General features: G+C 44.3%; 1 protein-coding gene across 1 annotated transcript; it reads left to right on the top strand.

Moving 5' to 3' along the window:
• Positions 1–8,381: 8,381 nt before the first annotated feature.
• On the top strand, positions 8,382–14,647 carry LOC109240452. The gene is made up of 6 exons (XM_019407103.1): positions 8,382–8,580; positions 9,226–9,419; positions 9,857–10,026; positions 10,120–10,171; positions 14,168–14,253; positions 14,356–14,647. The coding sequence occupies exons 1-6, from the start codon at positions 8,382–8,384 to the stop codon at positions 14,645–14,647; spliced, it is 993 nt and encodes a 330-aa protein (XP_019262648.1).
• The last annotated feature ends 1,131 nt before the right edge of the window (positions 14,648–15,778 follow it).

Below are 15,778 nucleotides of genomic sequence, written 5' to 3'. Positions count from 1 at the left end.
ATCCCATCGGTTCGTCTCCCTAGAAGCATTGATTATACCATCATTTTATTTTTCCAAAAGGCGTTAATTGCGCCGTCTATCCATTCCCCCAAAAGGCATTGATTGCGCTGTTGATTCGTTTCCCCAAGGGGCATTGATTGCGCCGTTAGTTACGTTACTGTCCCTCTATAAATGGGGGGTTGCTTGAGCCAAGACTTCACTCAATCTTTCTTCAGCAGCCTTTGGCTCTTTCCCTTCTCTACTTCTTCCTCCAAACTCCCATTTTTATGGTTCAAACTCGTGACCATAAGGTCATGCGGTAGCAACTTTGTCAGTCATGCCATGGCTCTTTTCAAAGCTTTTCACCAATGAGTGGGATTATACTGAGTTGTTGTTGTTGTTGTTGTTGGCTCGAAATAATGAGGGAAGGGCCTCAAATTCTTCCCTTATCAGAAGAAATGTGGACCGTAAACCACTGCTCATCTCTCTTAACTTCAACCTGGTGTGGCGCCTCATTCCTTTTGCTTTCCATGGAGTGAGGTGGCATCATCTACTAAATTTTGCATCCCACACCGGTGCAACGTCTCAAGAAGTGGCTTCACAATAGTAGTGCTGATGAGACCCATACTCGCCAAATTTTTCACCAAGCCACAATTTCCCGCGCTTGTTAAAAGTTTTTGCTCTTTGATAGGCTATAGCTGCTTCGGAGGAGGTTCTCGAAGATATCGCTCTGAAGATCGAAATGGGGTCCCCGAGGAAACGATTCTCGCAGATGTCGCTCCTGAAGATATACCCTCGAAAGTAGATTAGGCTTTTTAGTTGTTATTCTTTGCTTCTTTATTTCTGTGTAAGGACCCCTCGTGGGCTTTTTGTAATCGTCGTTTATTAATACAAAAGTTTCTTTAATTTGCCTTTGACTTGTGCTGAATTGCATTCTGCCTATTCCTGAAAAGGAAAAAGCTTCATCATCCTCTCGAACGACCAAGGGCAAAACGGTAGTTCCTCCTAGTATCGAGGAGCGTACCCCCGGGCCTTATGATACATCTTCTGACTTCTAGGTCCAAAACCCCTCCTCTGTTCTGGGACGGCGCGAACCATGTCTCGGTATATCAGTTTAATAACTGAGACCAAGAAAGTGAAAGCCGACTGCCGTTGGGGGGAGGCTGTGCTAGTAGAGATTCCTTCACGAGGAGAAGACATAACCACGTACAAGGCCGGTTTCCTCAGTGTGTACACCTATCCTTTCACCCTAGGCTCGGTAGAAGCCTCTTCACCATCGATAGATCCAGTGATCCTCGATTTCAGCAGCCAATATCAGGCGACACTTGGACAAGTTTATCCATTATTCTGGAGCATTGTTTATATAATTATCTATTTCTGAAGTATGGTTGAAGGGATGCCTTTTACCCTCGAACATGTAATTAGGCTGTATAGCCCCCGACTTTACCGAGGTGGCCTGATTAATGCTAAAGCATCGATCTCCGAAGGCCTTTTTCGCTAGCATCAATGAAGACAAGGACCGAGGGTGGATGAGCCACTTTGTCCGAGTCAGGACCTCGGACTTGATCCCTGCTGGGAGAATGCCATTCACCGAGGAATGGAATATGATTCGTAAGTAAACACGTTTCGCTAATCGGATATCATTTCTTGACTTTGAATTAACCTTCTTTGGTGATACAGCTGTTGAGTGGTACCCCGGTGCTGTTAACGATCTCCCGGGCTGGGTCCGATGACTTTATTTGATTTGCCTATAGCCGTGCACGTGTGGCATGATCTGGCTAAGACCCGCTAGGAAACCAAAAATCACGATGAGTCTTTATCTCTATTCATATTTGAGCTCCTTAGAGAAGATACCTTTCGTTGATAATCTTATCCTTTGTGCCTATGCAGGCCTTGGAGAGGCCGGCTTGATGAGGGAACCCCCGTCTGGGGAGGCAAATGCCCCAAAGCCTGCTAAGGAGAAAAAGAGAAAGAAGAAATCACCAACTGAGTCTTCGAAGCCGAAAGAGGCTAAAATTCAAAAGCCCGAGGCCGATTCAGTGGCCTCAACTCGGGAGGTGACCGGAAGTCTTTGTGCCGAGGGCGAAGAGAGTGATGCCGCCCGCTGGTATTTAGGGGGGAAAGAAATGCTGCTGCTCGAAATCTACTGAGTCGGAGGCTGCCGAGGTGATCCCGACCCGAGGTGAGGGGATTGTTGAGGGGAATTCGGGCGAAGTCCCCCGAGCCGACCAACGACCTAAATGCATTTGGTGCCGAGGGGCACCTGGCTGATGAACCTGAAGGAACCAATGATGAAGCCCCTTGGAGGGGGGAGAGAGCCTTCGTTGAATCAATCGAGGTGATCAATGTAGATGAGCCTCTGCCGAGCCCGTCATTCTCTCTTGGGCAGATACGGGATTCCCAAGATATGAACATTCCCATCGAGGGGGCATCCCTGGGAGAGAACAGTACGTTTAAAGGACGTTTTGCTAGGGTTGAGGAAGGCCTCGATATCGATGCCTCATTGATCTTTGAGGAATCCGAGAAGCTTCGGCAACAGGTAACCTTTACTTTGATCACTGTATGTTGAGTTTTGATTCTCGCTTTTACGACTCTCTTCTTCTATGTTTTCAGGCCTTATAGCTCTCTCACCAAGCCTTTTCCAAGTCACAAGCAGAGTTGGCTAGATGTGAGGACGAATTTAGGAAGCTCGTTTCTGAATTGGACGGACTTAAGGCCCTTTATTCCCAAAAGGAGGGGAAGCTAGGTGACCTTCAAGCATATTTGGAGAGGATGTCTTGAGATCGGGCCGATCTCGATGAGCAGGTAATATGACCTTCGTGGGTTTACCTTTGCGCCCTAGCCAGTTAAGTGTTAAATGCCTTGCTTTGATTCTTTCAGCTTAAGCGAAAAGTTGATCTAATGCGAGAAGAGCTTAAAATTAGAGATACTGAAATCCTCGGGCTGAAGCAGCGTACAGATGAAGTGTCCTCCGATAAAGAAGCCCTCCGAGAGAGGCTGATCTCAGTTGAGCATCAACTCTAAGAGGAAGAGGGAGAAAACCGCAAATACAGAGACCTCCATTCTGAACTAGTTGCTGAGCTATCTAAAGCTAAGTCTGAGGCCGCTGAGCTCATGTCCTCATACAGAAAAGATGCCGCTGGTGCAAATGCTCGGGCCAGGAAGGTACCCGAAGAGGCCGAGCTCAAACTGTCCCAAGCTTTGGAACATGCCCAATTAAAATCTAGGAGACAGGCTCTCGAGGATGTATACGCAGGGGGCATCGATTTGCCTGCTGAGATCGAGAGGGTGAAGGCCTTAGAGGAAAAGTCGGCAACTCTGCTTTCCTCTGATGGTGGTTCAGCCAGTGATTCGACCAGCGGCTCTAAGGATGATGGAGACGAAGATAAAGTCCCCGAGGGGGAGGAGGCATTGATGTTCAGGGGGTCGAAGGCCAGGCCGTTGGAGGCACAATTTCCTGTGGGAGCTCCATCTGGTTAAGCAACCCCGGTGGTAGATTAGGTTTTCATTTGTTCCTTTTTTGTGTAAGGGCTCCAGGCACGAGCCTCATAAATATGACTTTATGAAACCTTACTATATATATGTATAAGGATTTTTGCTTCTCGTCATTTCTTGTTTTCCCTTGCCTTTTTAGAATAAATTTTGATGCTTGTCGATAACCAGTTCGATGTGTCGAACTTATGATAAGCCCCTCAGGTTTTCATGCTCAATGAGCGGTTGATAATAGTTGACCATTTAGGGCTTGGTCCTCGAATCAAATTTTGACTCAAGCTCGTTGACCCTTAGGTTTTCACTATATCGGCCCTTAGGCTCTTTGGGCTAGCTCTTAGGCTCTTACGCAATTGCCCTTAGGCTCTTTAGGCTAGCTCTTAGGCTCTTACGCATTGGCCCTTAGGCTCTTTTTGGATTGGGTCGATGCGACCTCTAATATGGCTATAGTTTTCCCTCTTTTGGCTAAAGATTTGATTATGCCTTAGCATGTTATATGTTCGTCATACTCTTCGACAGCTCAAATAAGATCCTCGATTATGAGTCGATTGTGATGATAATTGAGTACCTCGGGAGGTTCTCTCGAAGGCCGATTTTCCGAAGCCTTTTTGCTGAAGGCTGATTGTCTCGAAGCTTTTTCATTGTTTGGAGCTAATATGATCGAAGCTCTTGTGTTTATGCTGAGGGTATCCTGATTAACCAGTTCTTTTCGAAGTATTTTTGAAGTATTTGGAGGCCTTTTGTTTTATAGTGGCAGTCGGACGTCTCCGAGCCGCGTTAATTCGGCCGTAGCCTTTTGTTTGGCCGTAGCCTTTAGTCCCCGTGTGCGGTGAACTTGGCGTCTGTATCGAGGGTATGCCTTTTTAGGGGTCTTACAAGTTCGATATATAGCCTTGCCCTTCATGTTGGGGTTATGCCTTTTTAAGGTCTTATAAATTTGAGTATGCCTCGTTGAGGTCTTACAAGCTTGGTATTGCCTCATTGCGGTCTTACAGACTCGATGGGGCCTCACTGAGGTCTTACGAGCTCGAAATTTCCTTACTGAGGTCTTACGATTTCGAGTTTTTGATGGCTTCGACGAGCTGTCTGTTGACGATAGTGCCCGAGTGTTCGAGGTTTTTCGGCCCTTAAGCTGTTTTGCGTGAAAGTATTGAATTTCTTCGAGTGTTTTGACAAGAAAAGAGGCTTCCTCAATTGTTTGATGTATGTGTACATATTTTTTGCCTTTGGAGGCTCGATTGTTCTATATGGACACGGTTCATTTGACCGTTTGTCCCGATACAATATTCTCCTATCGAGGTCCTCCTGGGCGTAGTTCAGTTTCTTACAAGGGGTGATCTCCTGGGGTGATGCCCCCAGTATTTGAGGTTGATTGAAGAGAAGCCTTGAATACTTGATGAGTTCTCCTTAGGTAGCATATGGATATTGCCTCGTTAAAAACCTCACCGATAAAGCCCGTTCGGGATAAAATCCGGTCTAAGGGACAAAGAGTGCAACACATGCTTTAAAACCCAAGGTCTTCGAGCTGGAGGGCGCTTCGATTCCCCTCGATCGAACGCCTGCAGTAGCCAGTAAGTTAGTGCAAAACATAAATAAAAAGGGAGAGGGTTGTACCTTAACGATGGTGTTCTAGCTTTGATAAATTCCAACTACTTATTTCGAGGACGTGGCACGGTCCTTTACTCACTCGTTTGGATGTAGTCGAGAATGTAGGTTGTAGTTGTTAGCTAATTTTTCACTTGTCTTTTGGCCTATTTGATGTAGAGGGCGTCGATGCCGGTGATATGTCGTGCACCGCGAACATCTCTCTTGCTGCACGCTGCTCCCCGTATACTGCCTTTACTCCATCCTTGGTTGGAAATTTCATTATTTGATGGAGGGTCAAGGGTACTGCCATCATACTGTGTATCCAAGGCCTTCCAAGTAAGGTATTGTATCTTATGTCACCTTCGATGAGATGAAACTTGGTATCTTGGGTCGCACCGGCTTCGTTAACTGGGAGGATGATTTCCCCTTTTGTTGTTTCGCTCACCATGTTGAATCTATTGAGGACTCGAGAGGCGGGTACGATCTGGTCGAGCAGTTTGAGCTGCTCCACCACCCTCGACTTGATTATGTTGGCCGAGCTACCTGGATCCACGAGCACACGTTTAATCTAATTTTATTCAAAAGAAAAGAAATTACCAATACGTTATTATGAGGCTGAGACAAGGTCTCAATGTCCTCTTCGCTAAACGTGAGAGCATACTATGGTACGTAACTCCGAGTTCGCCTTTCCCTGGTGATGGATATCTTTGTCCGTTTGAAAACGGGTTCCTGTGGGGGCATCACCCCTCCAACGATCATGTGGATGATGTGTTGTGATTCTTCTGGTTCATTTTTCTTGTCCGCATCTCTTTCTCGGAAGGGTTCTTAGCCCGGTCACTGAGAAATTCATGAAGATGCCCTTCGTTGAACAAACGGGCTGCCTCCTCCCTAAGCTGCCTGCAATCCTCGATCATATGACCGTGAGTGCCGTGATACTTACACATCAAGTTGGGGTTTCTTTGTGAAGGATCTGATAGTACAGGTTTTGGCCATCTGACATCTTTGATTTTCCCAATGGCTGACACGATGCCCGAGACATCGACGTTGAAGTTGTACTCAGATAGCCGGGGTTCCTCTACCGGCCCAGTGCGCCTATCGAACCCGGCTTTACCTACGAGTCCTCGGGAATTCTGACCTCGATCCATTCTTCGATCGCCTCGAGGCATGTTACGCCTGGGAGCGTTTCTTCGATATTCTACGTACGACTGGTATATTTCTTTGTTTGATCTTGGCTCTCTTTCTGTAAATATTTGCTCCTTTATTAAGAGTCTGCTAGGATATACTGAGCCCGAAGGGGCTCCTAATTGGTCGTCTTCGACCCTGATTTTTGACTGATACCTACTGTGCACGTCCGCCCAGGTCACGGCGGGATACTCGATCAAATTTTGTTTTAACTGCCTTGAAGCTACCGAGCTTCGTTCGTTCAAGCCTTGGGTGAAGGCATGTACTGCCCAGTCATCGAAGACTAATGGTAATTCCATTCGTTCCATCTGAAAACGAGATACGAACTCCCTTAACATCTCGTTCTCTCTCTGTTTGATTTTGAAGACATTGGACTTCCTGGTGGCGACATTGATGGCACCAGCGTGTGCCCTCACAAAAAAATCTGCCAACATGGCAAATGAATCTATCGAATTTGGGGGTAGGTTATGATAACACATCATAGCCCCTTTCGACAGTGTTTCTCCAAATTTTTTCAGCAAGACGGATTCAATCTCGTCATCTTTCAAGTCATTCCCCTTTACGGCACAAGTGTAGGCGGTAATGTGCTCGTTGGGGTCCGTGGTCTTGTTATATTTCGGGACGTCGGGCATTCTAAACTTCTTCGGGATGGGCTTCGAAGGCGCACTTGGTAGGAATGGTTTCTTTATGAACTTCTTTGAATCTACGCCCTTCAGAATCGGGGGCGCGCTCGGGATCTGATCGACCCTCGAGTTATAACTCCCCACCCTTTTATCATTATCTTCTATCTTCTTTTCTCCTAATTCAATTCTTTTGGTGAGGTCCTCGAGCATCTTCATTATAGCAGCGTCAGCTGCTGACCCGTTGTTGCTCGATCTCTCTGATACCTGCTCGACTCGAGGAGCCATTTTTTGTGCTACTGTGCTTGGGGTTTTTTTGTGGCTTTGTAGCTGAGAAATAGCCACCTACTATGCTTGTAACATTTCAATAATGACTTGAAGACTAACGTCTCTTTCCTCACCGCGCACGTTTCCATTGTTAGGAGAGCTTACATCGACATGCACAGAGTTCTGTGAGCTTACGTCGATGGCAATTTGTGCTGGGGCCTCCCCTGGGTTTTGCGGTGGTACACCGGCATTTGTTGGTGCTATCCCTAGGATTTGTGGTGGTACACCGGCATCTGCGCCATTTTCTACCTGGAGCCCAATGCTGTTGTTTTCACGTGTATTTGCTGAGTTAGACATTTTGACCTGAAATCAAAGATTCTTGGACAAGAAAAAGTGTGAAGGATAACTTGTGTTTTCAGAAAACTAGCACCAAAACAATCACTATTATTTTTAGCGAATGGGCGCCAAACTGTTTACCTTGAAATGGTAACTACAATTATATTTGATTTTGTGGTTCTAAAAATACTTGATTTAACTTAATACTAGTTGTTAGGCAATGGATGCTAAGTATGAGTAAAGAAAAGAAGGAACGCAAACCAAAAAAGGTTGCTAGGCTGGGCCTCAAGCTAGCTGGAGCAAGGCCTCGAGGTCTAGTCAGGATAATAGCTACAAACGATCGATGAAGATCAATGATAATGAGGGCCTTACAGATGGACTTTTGCAGTTAATAATGAGCAATAAATGAAGAACAATAATGAGCAATGAAAGAATAAGCAATAAATGTGAAGAACAATTGTATTATCAAAGAGAGTAGAGAATGTTGTATCGTATTCAATATGTTGTGTAATAATATGAATCCCCTTTACAAAATGACAAAGGCCCCCTTTATATAGGAGGGGTGAATTCCAACATAGTACATGTCTAATAAATGATGAAGAAAAGCTACGTGTACATCTGTACAACAGCTCAGTAAGGATTTGTATTGTCCTTTGCAGGCTTTGTCAGTCCTCATCACGTGTCTTCAGGTGCCTTCTGCCTTTTCATGATGATCATCGATCGTACTGCTCCGAGATCGACCATAATGAGCCTTCGATGCGCTCCCTTGAGGGATGTACCTCGGGGTTGCACCTCATGCCCTGCTTCGGGCTTCTTCGAGGTTAGGCGTAGGGCGGCATAGTAGCCCCAAAGTCGAACTCCCCAATTTGGCCGTATACACATGCTATTCTAGATTGTTACACCAAGACTGTGACATTGGCTATGGCACGGTTAGAGTGGAGGGGTGCATTGGGTTATGTTCCTAGCGGGGTTGTGTCATTTCTAAAGACTCAGCGAATGGTTGAGAAGGGGTGTGATGCATATCTATCCTTTGTGAGAGATGCCAATGCTGATACTCCTACCGTTGAGTCAGTTCTGGTAGTGAGAGACTTCCTAGATGCATTTCCAACAGATCTTCCGGGCATGCCGTCCAATAGAGATATCGATTTTGGTATTGACTTGTTGCCAGACACTCAACCCATTTCTATTCCACCATATCGCATGGCCCCACCGAAGTTGAAGGAGTTAAAAGAGCAGTTGCAAGAGTTGCTTGATAAGGGTTTCATTCGGCCTAGTGTGTCACCTTGGGGTGCTCCGGTTTTATTTGTGAAGAAGAAGGATGGTTCTATGCGTATGTGTATTGATTATCAACAGTTAAACAAGGTTACAGTGAAGAATAGGTATCCATTGCTGCACACTGGTGACTTATTTAATCAGCTACAGGGTGCCAGAGTGTTCTCAGAGATTTATTTACGGTCAGTATATCATCAGATGAAGATTCGGGATTCGGATATCCCAAAGATCGCCTTTAGGACTCAGTATGGTCAATACGAGTTCCTTATGATGTCGTTTGGGCTAACCAACACCCCAGAAACATTTATGCACCTGATGAACAATATATTCCATCCATATCTTGATTCATTCGTCCTTGTGTTTGTTGATGACATCTTGGTGTACTCCCGCAGTCGGGAAGATCATGAGCAGCATCTAAGGATCCTACTCCAGACCTTGAGAGAAAAGAAGTTGTATGCCAAATTCTCAAAGTGTGAATTCTAGCTTGATTCAGTGTCGTTTTTGGGTCATGTGGTGTCGAGTGAGATGATCCAGATAAATCTGAAGAAGATTGAAGCAGTTCAGAATTTGCCCAGACTGTCCTCAGCTACTAAGATTCAAAGTTTCCTTGGTCTGGCCGGGTATTATCGCTGTTTCGTTGAGGATTTCTCATCCATTGCTGCACCTATGACCATATTGATCCAGAAGGTCAGATGGTCCGAGGAGTGTGAGACGAGCTTTCAAAATCTCAAGACTGCTTTGACTACAGCCCCAATATTGGCGTTGCCTACGGGTTCTGGGTCATACACTGTGTATTATGATGAGTCATGTGTTGGCCATGGCATGGTGTTGATGCAAGATGGTAGGGTGATTGATTATGCATCTCGGCAGTTGAAGACCCATGAGAAGAATTATCTAGTGCACGACTTAGAATTGGTATCTATTGTTCATGCATTGAAGATTTAGCGGCACTATTTGGACGGTGTCCCTTGTAAGGTCTATACCGATCGCCGAAGTCTCCAGCATATGTTCAAACAGAAAGATCATAATTTGTGGTAGTGGAGATGGTTAGAGTTGCTTAAAGACTATGATATCACTATTCTGTATCTTCCCGGGAAGGACAATATAGTGGCCGATGCCTTCAGTCGAACGGAGGAGAACTTGGGCAGTTTAGCATATCTACCGGCAGTAAAGAGGCCACTAGCCTGGATGTTCAAGCCTTGGCCAACCAGTTTGTTAGATTGAATGTTTTGGAGCGAGTTCTTGCTTGCGTAGTTTCTTGGTCTTCCTTATATGATCGCATCAGAGAGCGTCGGTATGACGATCCCCATTTGCTTGTCCTTAAGGACACGGTACAGCACGGTCGAGAAAGGGTGTCTAGCTTATTTGCTTATATTCGCGATTCCAGCACGGAAGTTTCTTACATGGATTCAGTACCAGTTGTTCGCGAGTTTCCAGAGGTTTTTCCTGTAGATCTGCCGGGGATGCCACCCAACATAGATATTGACTTTTGTATTGATTTGGCTCTGGCCACTCAGCCCATTTCTATCCCGCCATATCGTATGGCCCCGCCGGAGTTGAAGGAATTGAAGGATCAGTTGTAAGATTTGCTTGATAAAGGCTTCATTTGACCTAGTGTCTCGCCCTCGGGAGCACCCGTGTTGTTCGTGAAGAAGAAAGATGGATCGATGAGGATGTGTATAGATGATCGGTAGTTGAACAAGGTCACTATCAAGAACAAGTATCCGTTGCCGATGATTGATGACTTATTTGATTAGCTTGAGGGTGCCAATGTATTTTCGAAGATTGATTTGACGTCTGGCTACCATCAGTTGAAGATTAGGGCATCCGATATCCCTAAGACAACTTTTCGGACTCGGTATGGGCATTATGAGTTTCTAGTGATGTCATTTGGGTTGACAAATTCTCTAGCAACATTTATGGATTTGATGAACTGGGTGTCCAATCCCTATTTGGATTCCTTTGTGATTGTATTTATTGATGATATCTTGATCTACTCCCGCAGTCGAGAGGAGCATGAGCAGCATCTTCGGATTGTACTTTAGACGCTAAGAGATAGCCATTTATATGCCAAGTTTTCAAAGTGTGAGTTTTGGTTAGACTCGGTCGCCTTTTTGGGGCATGTTGAATCGGAAGAGGGCATAAAGGTGGATCCTAATAAGATTGAGGCAGTTCAGAACTGGCCTAGACCTACTTCAGCTACAGAGCTCCGGAGTTTTCCGGGTTATTACCGCCGGTTCATGGAGGGGTTTTCATCTTGTCACGACCCGGAATTCCCACCTGCGGAATCGTGATAGCGCCTAATATTTCACTTGCTAGGCAAGCCAACGTTAGAACAATTTATCCATTTTCAACAGTCCAAATTAATAATAAGAAAGAAACTGAAATAACTGCCATAATCTAAAATATAGTGTGGAAAATCATAACAACTGAAATATCTAATACAACCCTTGACCCAGTGTCGCAAGTGCACGAGCTACTAGAATAGTAAAAATAAAGGTCTGAATGAAACATAGAGCTGTCTGAGGGAAAATACACAGCTAATAAAAGGAAGAGGACTTTAGGGGTTGCGGACGCCGAGCAACTGTACCTCAAGTCTCCACACTACTAGCCAACCGGAGCATGCTAATGAACGCCGCTAGGACCGACTCCAAAATCTGCACAAGAAGTGCAGAGTGTAGTATGAGTACAACCGACCTCATGTACTCGTTAAGTGCCGAGCCTAACCTCGACGAAGTAGTGACGAGGCTAAGGCGGGTCACTTACACTACCTGTACGCAGTATAAAATAAAGATAGGATAGGAAAATACGAAGCAAAATAAGGTAGTTAACTGAAGAAAATAGATAAATCCTCAGAGAAAATCAGTGAAGGTCAGAATTACTAATCCTTAGAGTTTCGTATGAAAAATACCGAAAACCAACACAACACAAAGAAATAGAAACGCATAGATTGTTGTGGCGCGCAACCTGATCCCATCGTACAACACAATCCTCCCTTATTCCATTATAACAATATCAACAATCATAAATAAATATATGTTGTGGTGCACAATCCGATCCCCCATATAACCAAATCAATATCATAATTCACCCTTATTTTACCATATCAATCCACCCTTATTTCACCTGTTGCGGCGTGCGACCAGCTCTTACCATATAACCAAATCAGTATCATACCCTTATTTCACCGTATCAGTCCACCCTTATTTCACCTGTTGCGGTGTGCAACCCGATCCCACCATATCAGTATCAAATATTCAATGAGTACAATAAAATCAATAACTCACATCACAAGAACCTCTATGATTGATGGATATGAAGCTGAATCAGAAAGGAAGCCTTCACATATGTAGTATTACACGACAAGACAAGTCTAGTAGATGACAATTAAATGGTGCAAGTAAGTCAATTAAGGCAAATAGCATCGAGTCATGAAAGCATGGAAATGTCTAACATTTTTAACACGAGAAACAATGATTCACAAGTAGCAAGTAAATCATGGGAGGCATCTAAAGCACATAACAGTCAAGACATGGAAATAAATAATTAAGGAAAAGCGGAAAATCAGCGAAACAAGTAATTCGGCGGTGTATAAGCACTCGTCACCTTGCGTATACGCCGCAACACTTGAATTTCACATAGCACATAGTCTAAGGATCCCTAATTCCCTCAAATCAAGGTTAAACTCAACACTTACCTCACTCCAAAATTGACTCAAAGCTCAACCACGACTTTGCCTTTCGAAAAAGCCTCCGAACCAATCAAATTTAGCAATTTAACAACCAAACGATTCAAAATAAGCCTTAGGAACTACCCACGAATGAAAGAGGTTCAATTTAGGTCATTATTGAAAAAGTCAACAAAAGTCAACTCCCGGGCTCGCTTGGTCCAAACCCGAAATTCGGACCAAAACCTGATTATCCATTCACCCCCGAGCCCGGTTATGTAATTTATTTCGAAATCCGACCTCAATTGAGGTATAAATTCCAATTTTAAAAAAATCCCTAATTCTAGCCAAATCCCCAATTTCTACCATGAAAATCCTAAATTTTAGGTAGAATCACTTACCAACGAATTTGGGAAGAAGTGTTCTTGAAAAAATCGCCTCCAAGGATTTTAGGGTTGAAAATAGGGAATAATGAGAAAAATCCCGTCTAAATCAACTTTTACCTAGCTGCAGATGTTGCGATTGCGATATCTTGTTCGCAATTGCGAGAAGAAGTTCGCAAATGCTATCTCCTCTCAGAGACACAGTCATCGCAAATGCGATGTATTGGTCGCAAATGCGAACCTATCATCCCTCACAAATGCGGACCTATTCTTCGCAAATGCGAAGATTATCAAGATCATGCTGAGTTGCAAATGCGACTCTGCCTTCACAAAAACAGAAATGGCAAGTTCGCAAATGCGTATCTCGCAAATGCGAGGATCCCCCAACCTGCCCAGGCTCGCAAATGCAAAGCCTTGTTCGTAAATGTGAGGCTCGTAACTAGAAGCAAAAGTCATCAGCTATGATTCTAAGTCTAAATTCACTCAATAGCCTATCCGAAACTCACCCGAGTCCTCGGGCTCCAAACCAAACATGCAAACAAGTCTAAAAACCTCATACAAATCAAATGAAATTTTCAATGAAATTTAAGAATTTCTATTTTAACCAAGGAGGTTTCTATTGGAGATGACGGGGTGTTCCAGATACAGGGTCAATTATGTGTGCCTAACATGGATGGGTTGCGTGAGATGATCCTTGAGGAGGCCCATAATTTGCGGTACTTCATTCATCCGGGTGCCGCTAAGATGTATCAGGATTTGAGACAACACTATTGGTGGAGGAGAATGAAGAAAGACGTAGTGGAGTATGTAGCTTGGTGCCTAAATTGTCAGCAAGTGAAGTATGCGCATCAAAGGTCAGGTGGTTTGCTTTAGAGACTTGAGATTACAGAGTGGAAATGGGAGCGCGTTACCATGGATTTCGTTGTTGGGCTCCCACGGACTCAGAAAAAATTTGACGTTGTATGGGTGATTGTGGATAGGTTGACCAAGTCGGCTCATTTCATTCCAGTGGTGACACCACCTATTCTTCAGAGCAGCTAGTTCAGATCTATATCCGCGAGATTGTCCAACTTCATGGCGTGTTGATATCCATCATCTCTGATCGGGGCACGCAGTTTACATGAGCTATGCAGCGTGACTTAGACACATAGGTTGAGTTAAGCACAACATTCCACCCCCAGACGGATGGGCAGTTCGAGCGCACCATTCAAATCTTATAAGATATGCTTCGCGCCTGTGTTATGGATTTCGGGGGTTCTTGGGATCAGTTTTTGCCACTTGCGGAGTTTTCCTACACCAACAGCTACCAATCGAGTATTCAGATGGCTCCTTATGAGGCCTTATATGGGAGACTGTGTCGTTCTCCAGTTGGTTGGTTTGAACAGGGAGAGGCTAAGTTATTGTGCACGGATTTGGTTTGGGATGCTTGGGAGAAGGTCAAGTTGACTCAGGATCAGCTACGTACAGCCCGGTCTAGACAGAAGAGTTATGTCGATCGGAAGGTTCGTGATGTATCATTTATGGTTAGAGAGTGAGTTTTGCTCCGGGTTTCACCCATAAAGGGTGTGATAAGGTTTGGAAAAAAGGGAAAGTTGAGTCCTAGGTATATCGAACCCTTTGAGATCCTTGAAATGATTGGTGAGGTGGACTACAAGCTTGCATTGCCACCTAGCTTATCTGCGGTCCATTCGGTATTCCACATTTCTATGCTCCAGAAGTATTGTGGTGATCCGTCTCATATTTTAGACTTTAGCACAATCCAATTAGACAAGGATTTGATCTATATTGAGGAGCTAGTGGCTATCTTGGACAGACAGGTCAGGAAGTTGAGATCAAAGAACATTGCTTCAGTGAAGGTTCAATAGAGGGGTCATCTGGTCGAGGAGGCGACCTGGGATACTGAGCACGACATGTGGATTCGTTATCCTCATCTATTTATCACGTCAGGTATGTCCTTATGCACGTTCTAGGATGAACGTTTGTTTTAGGAGGGGGAGAATGTAACAACACAGCCAGTCGTTTTGTGTAATTGCGCACTGTTTCCCCTTTTGATGCTTCACACATGTGTGTTTATGGTTTCATGGCTTACGAGGTTGATTAGTTTCGTTCCGGGTTGATTTTGACCTTGATTCATGACTTAGAAGCTTAAGTTAGAAATGTTGACCAAACTTTGACTTTTGTGAAAACGACCCCAGAGAGTGTTTTCATGGCTCCGATAGCTTCATATCAAGATTTTTGACTTGGCTGTATACTGGAATTGAATTCGGAAGTCTGTAGGTTGATTTGTGTTGTTTTTCCAAAATTTGGCAATTTGAAGTTAAAACGGTTGACCATAGGTTGACTTTTAGCTATCGAGTTTGGAATTTGATTTTCGAACTCGGAATAGGCCTATTATACTATTTAGAACTTGTGTGCAAAATTTGGTATCATTTGGAGTTGAATTGATAGGATTCGAATGCTTAGTTGCAATTCTAGCAGTTCTTGAACTTGACTTTGAAATTCATGCGTTTTAGTGTTCGATTCGTAGTTCTAGATATTATTTTTGTGTTCTGATCGCGCGTGTCTATTTTTAGACTTGTGTGGATGTTTGGTTTGGAGCCTCGGGGGCTCGGATGAGTATCAGACATGATTTAGAATGAATTGAACTGAAAATGAATTGCTGGTGTTGCCGGTTCTTTGTTATCGCAATTGCAAGCTTCAGTAGGCATCAGGTGTGGGTCGCTTTTGTGAACAATTGTTAGCCTTTGCGAAGTGGTCCAGCTTCACAATTGCGATAATTATTGAGGCTGTCAGGGTTCGCAAATGCGATCCCTAGTCCGCAATTGCGAGGGTTCGCAAATGCGAACCCTATGTCGCAAATGTGACATTTGCAGCTGGACAAAAGGGCTGCAAGACGGGATTTTTTAACATATTCTCTCATTTTAGAACCCTACACTTGGTAGGATGCGATTTGGAGACGGTATTTTCATCTACAAATATTGGGTAAGTGATTCTAA

The sequence above is a fragment of the Nicotiana attenuata genome, unplaced genomic scaffold (assembly GCF_001879085.1).
Source record: "Nicotiana attenuata strain UT unplaced genomic scaffold, NIATTr2, whole genome shotgun sequence".
NCBI classification, from domain to species: Eukaryota; Viridiplantae; Streptophyta; class Magnoliopsida; order Solanales; family Solanaceae; genus Nicotiana; species Nicotiana attenuata.
The sequence above is the reverse complement of the archived record's forward strand: the minus strand, read 5'-3'. Positions and strand labels throughout refer to the sequence as shown.

What these genes read in the sequence shown, in the direction of transcription:
- LOC109240452 (XM_019407103.1), top strand. Translation starts at nt 8,382, where the DNA reads ATGGCACGGTTAGAGTGGAGGGGTGCATTGGGTTATGTTCCTAGCGGG. An exon ending in TGACCATATTGATCCAGAAG is followed by an intron (nt 9,420 to 9,856) that starts GTCAGATGGTCC and finishes CGATGCCTTCAG; the next exon opens with TCGAACGGAGGAGAACTTGG. An exon ending in GATCAGCTACGTACAGCCCG is followed by an intron (nt 14,254 to 14,355) that starts GTCTAGACAGAA and finishes GGGTGTGATAAG; the next exon opens with GTTTGGAAAAAAGGGAAAGT.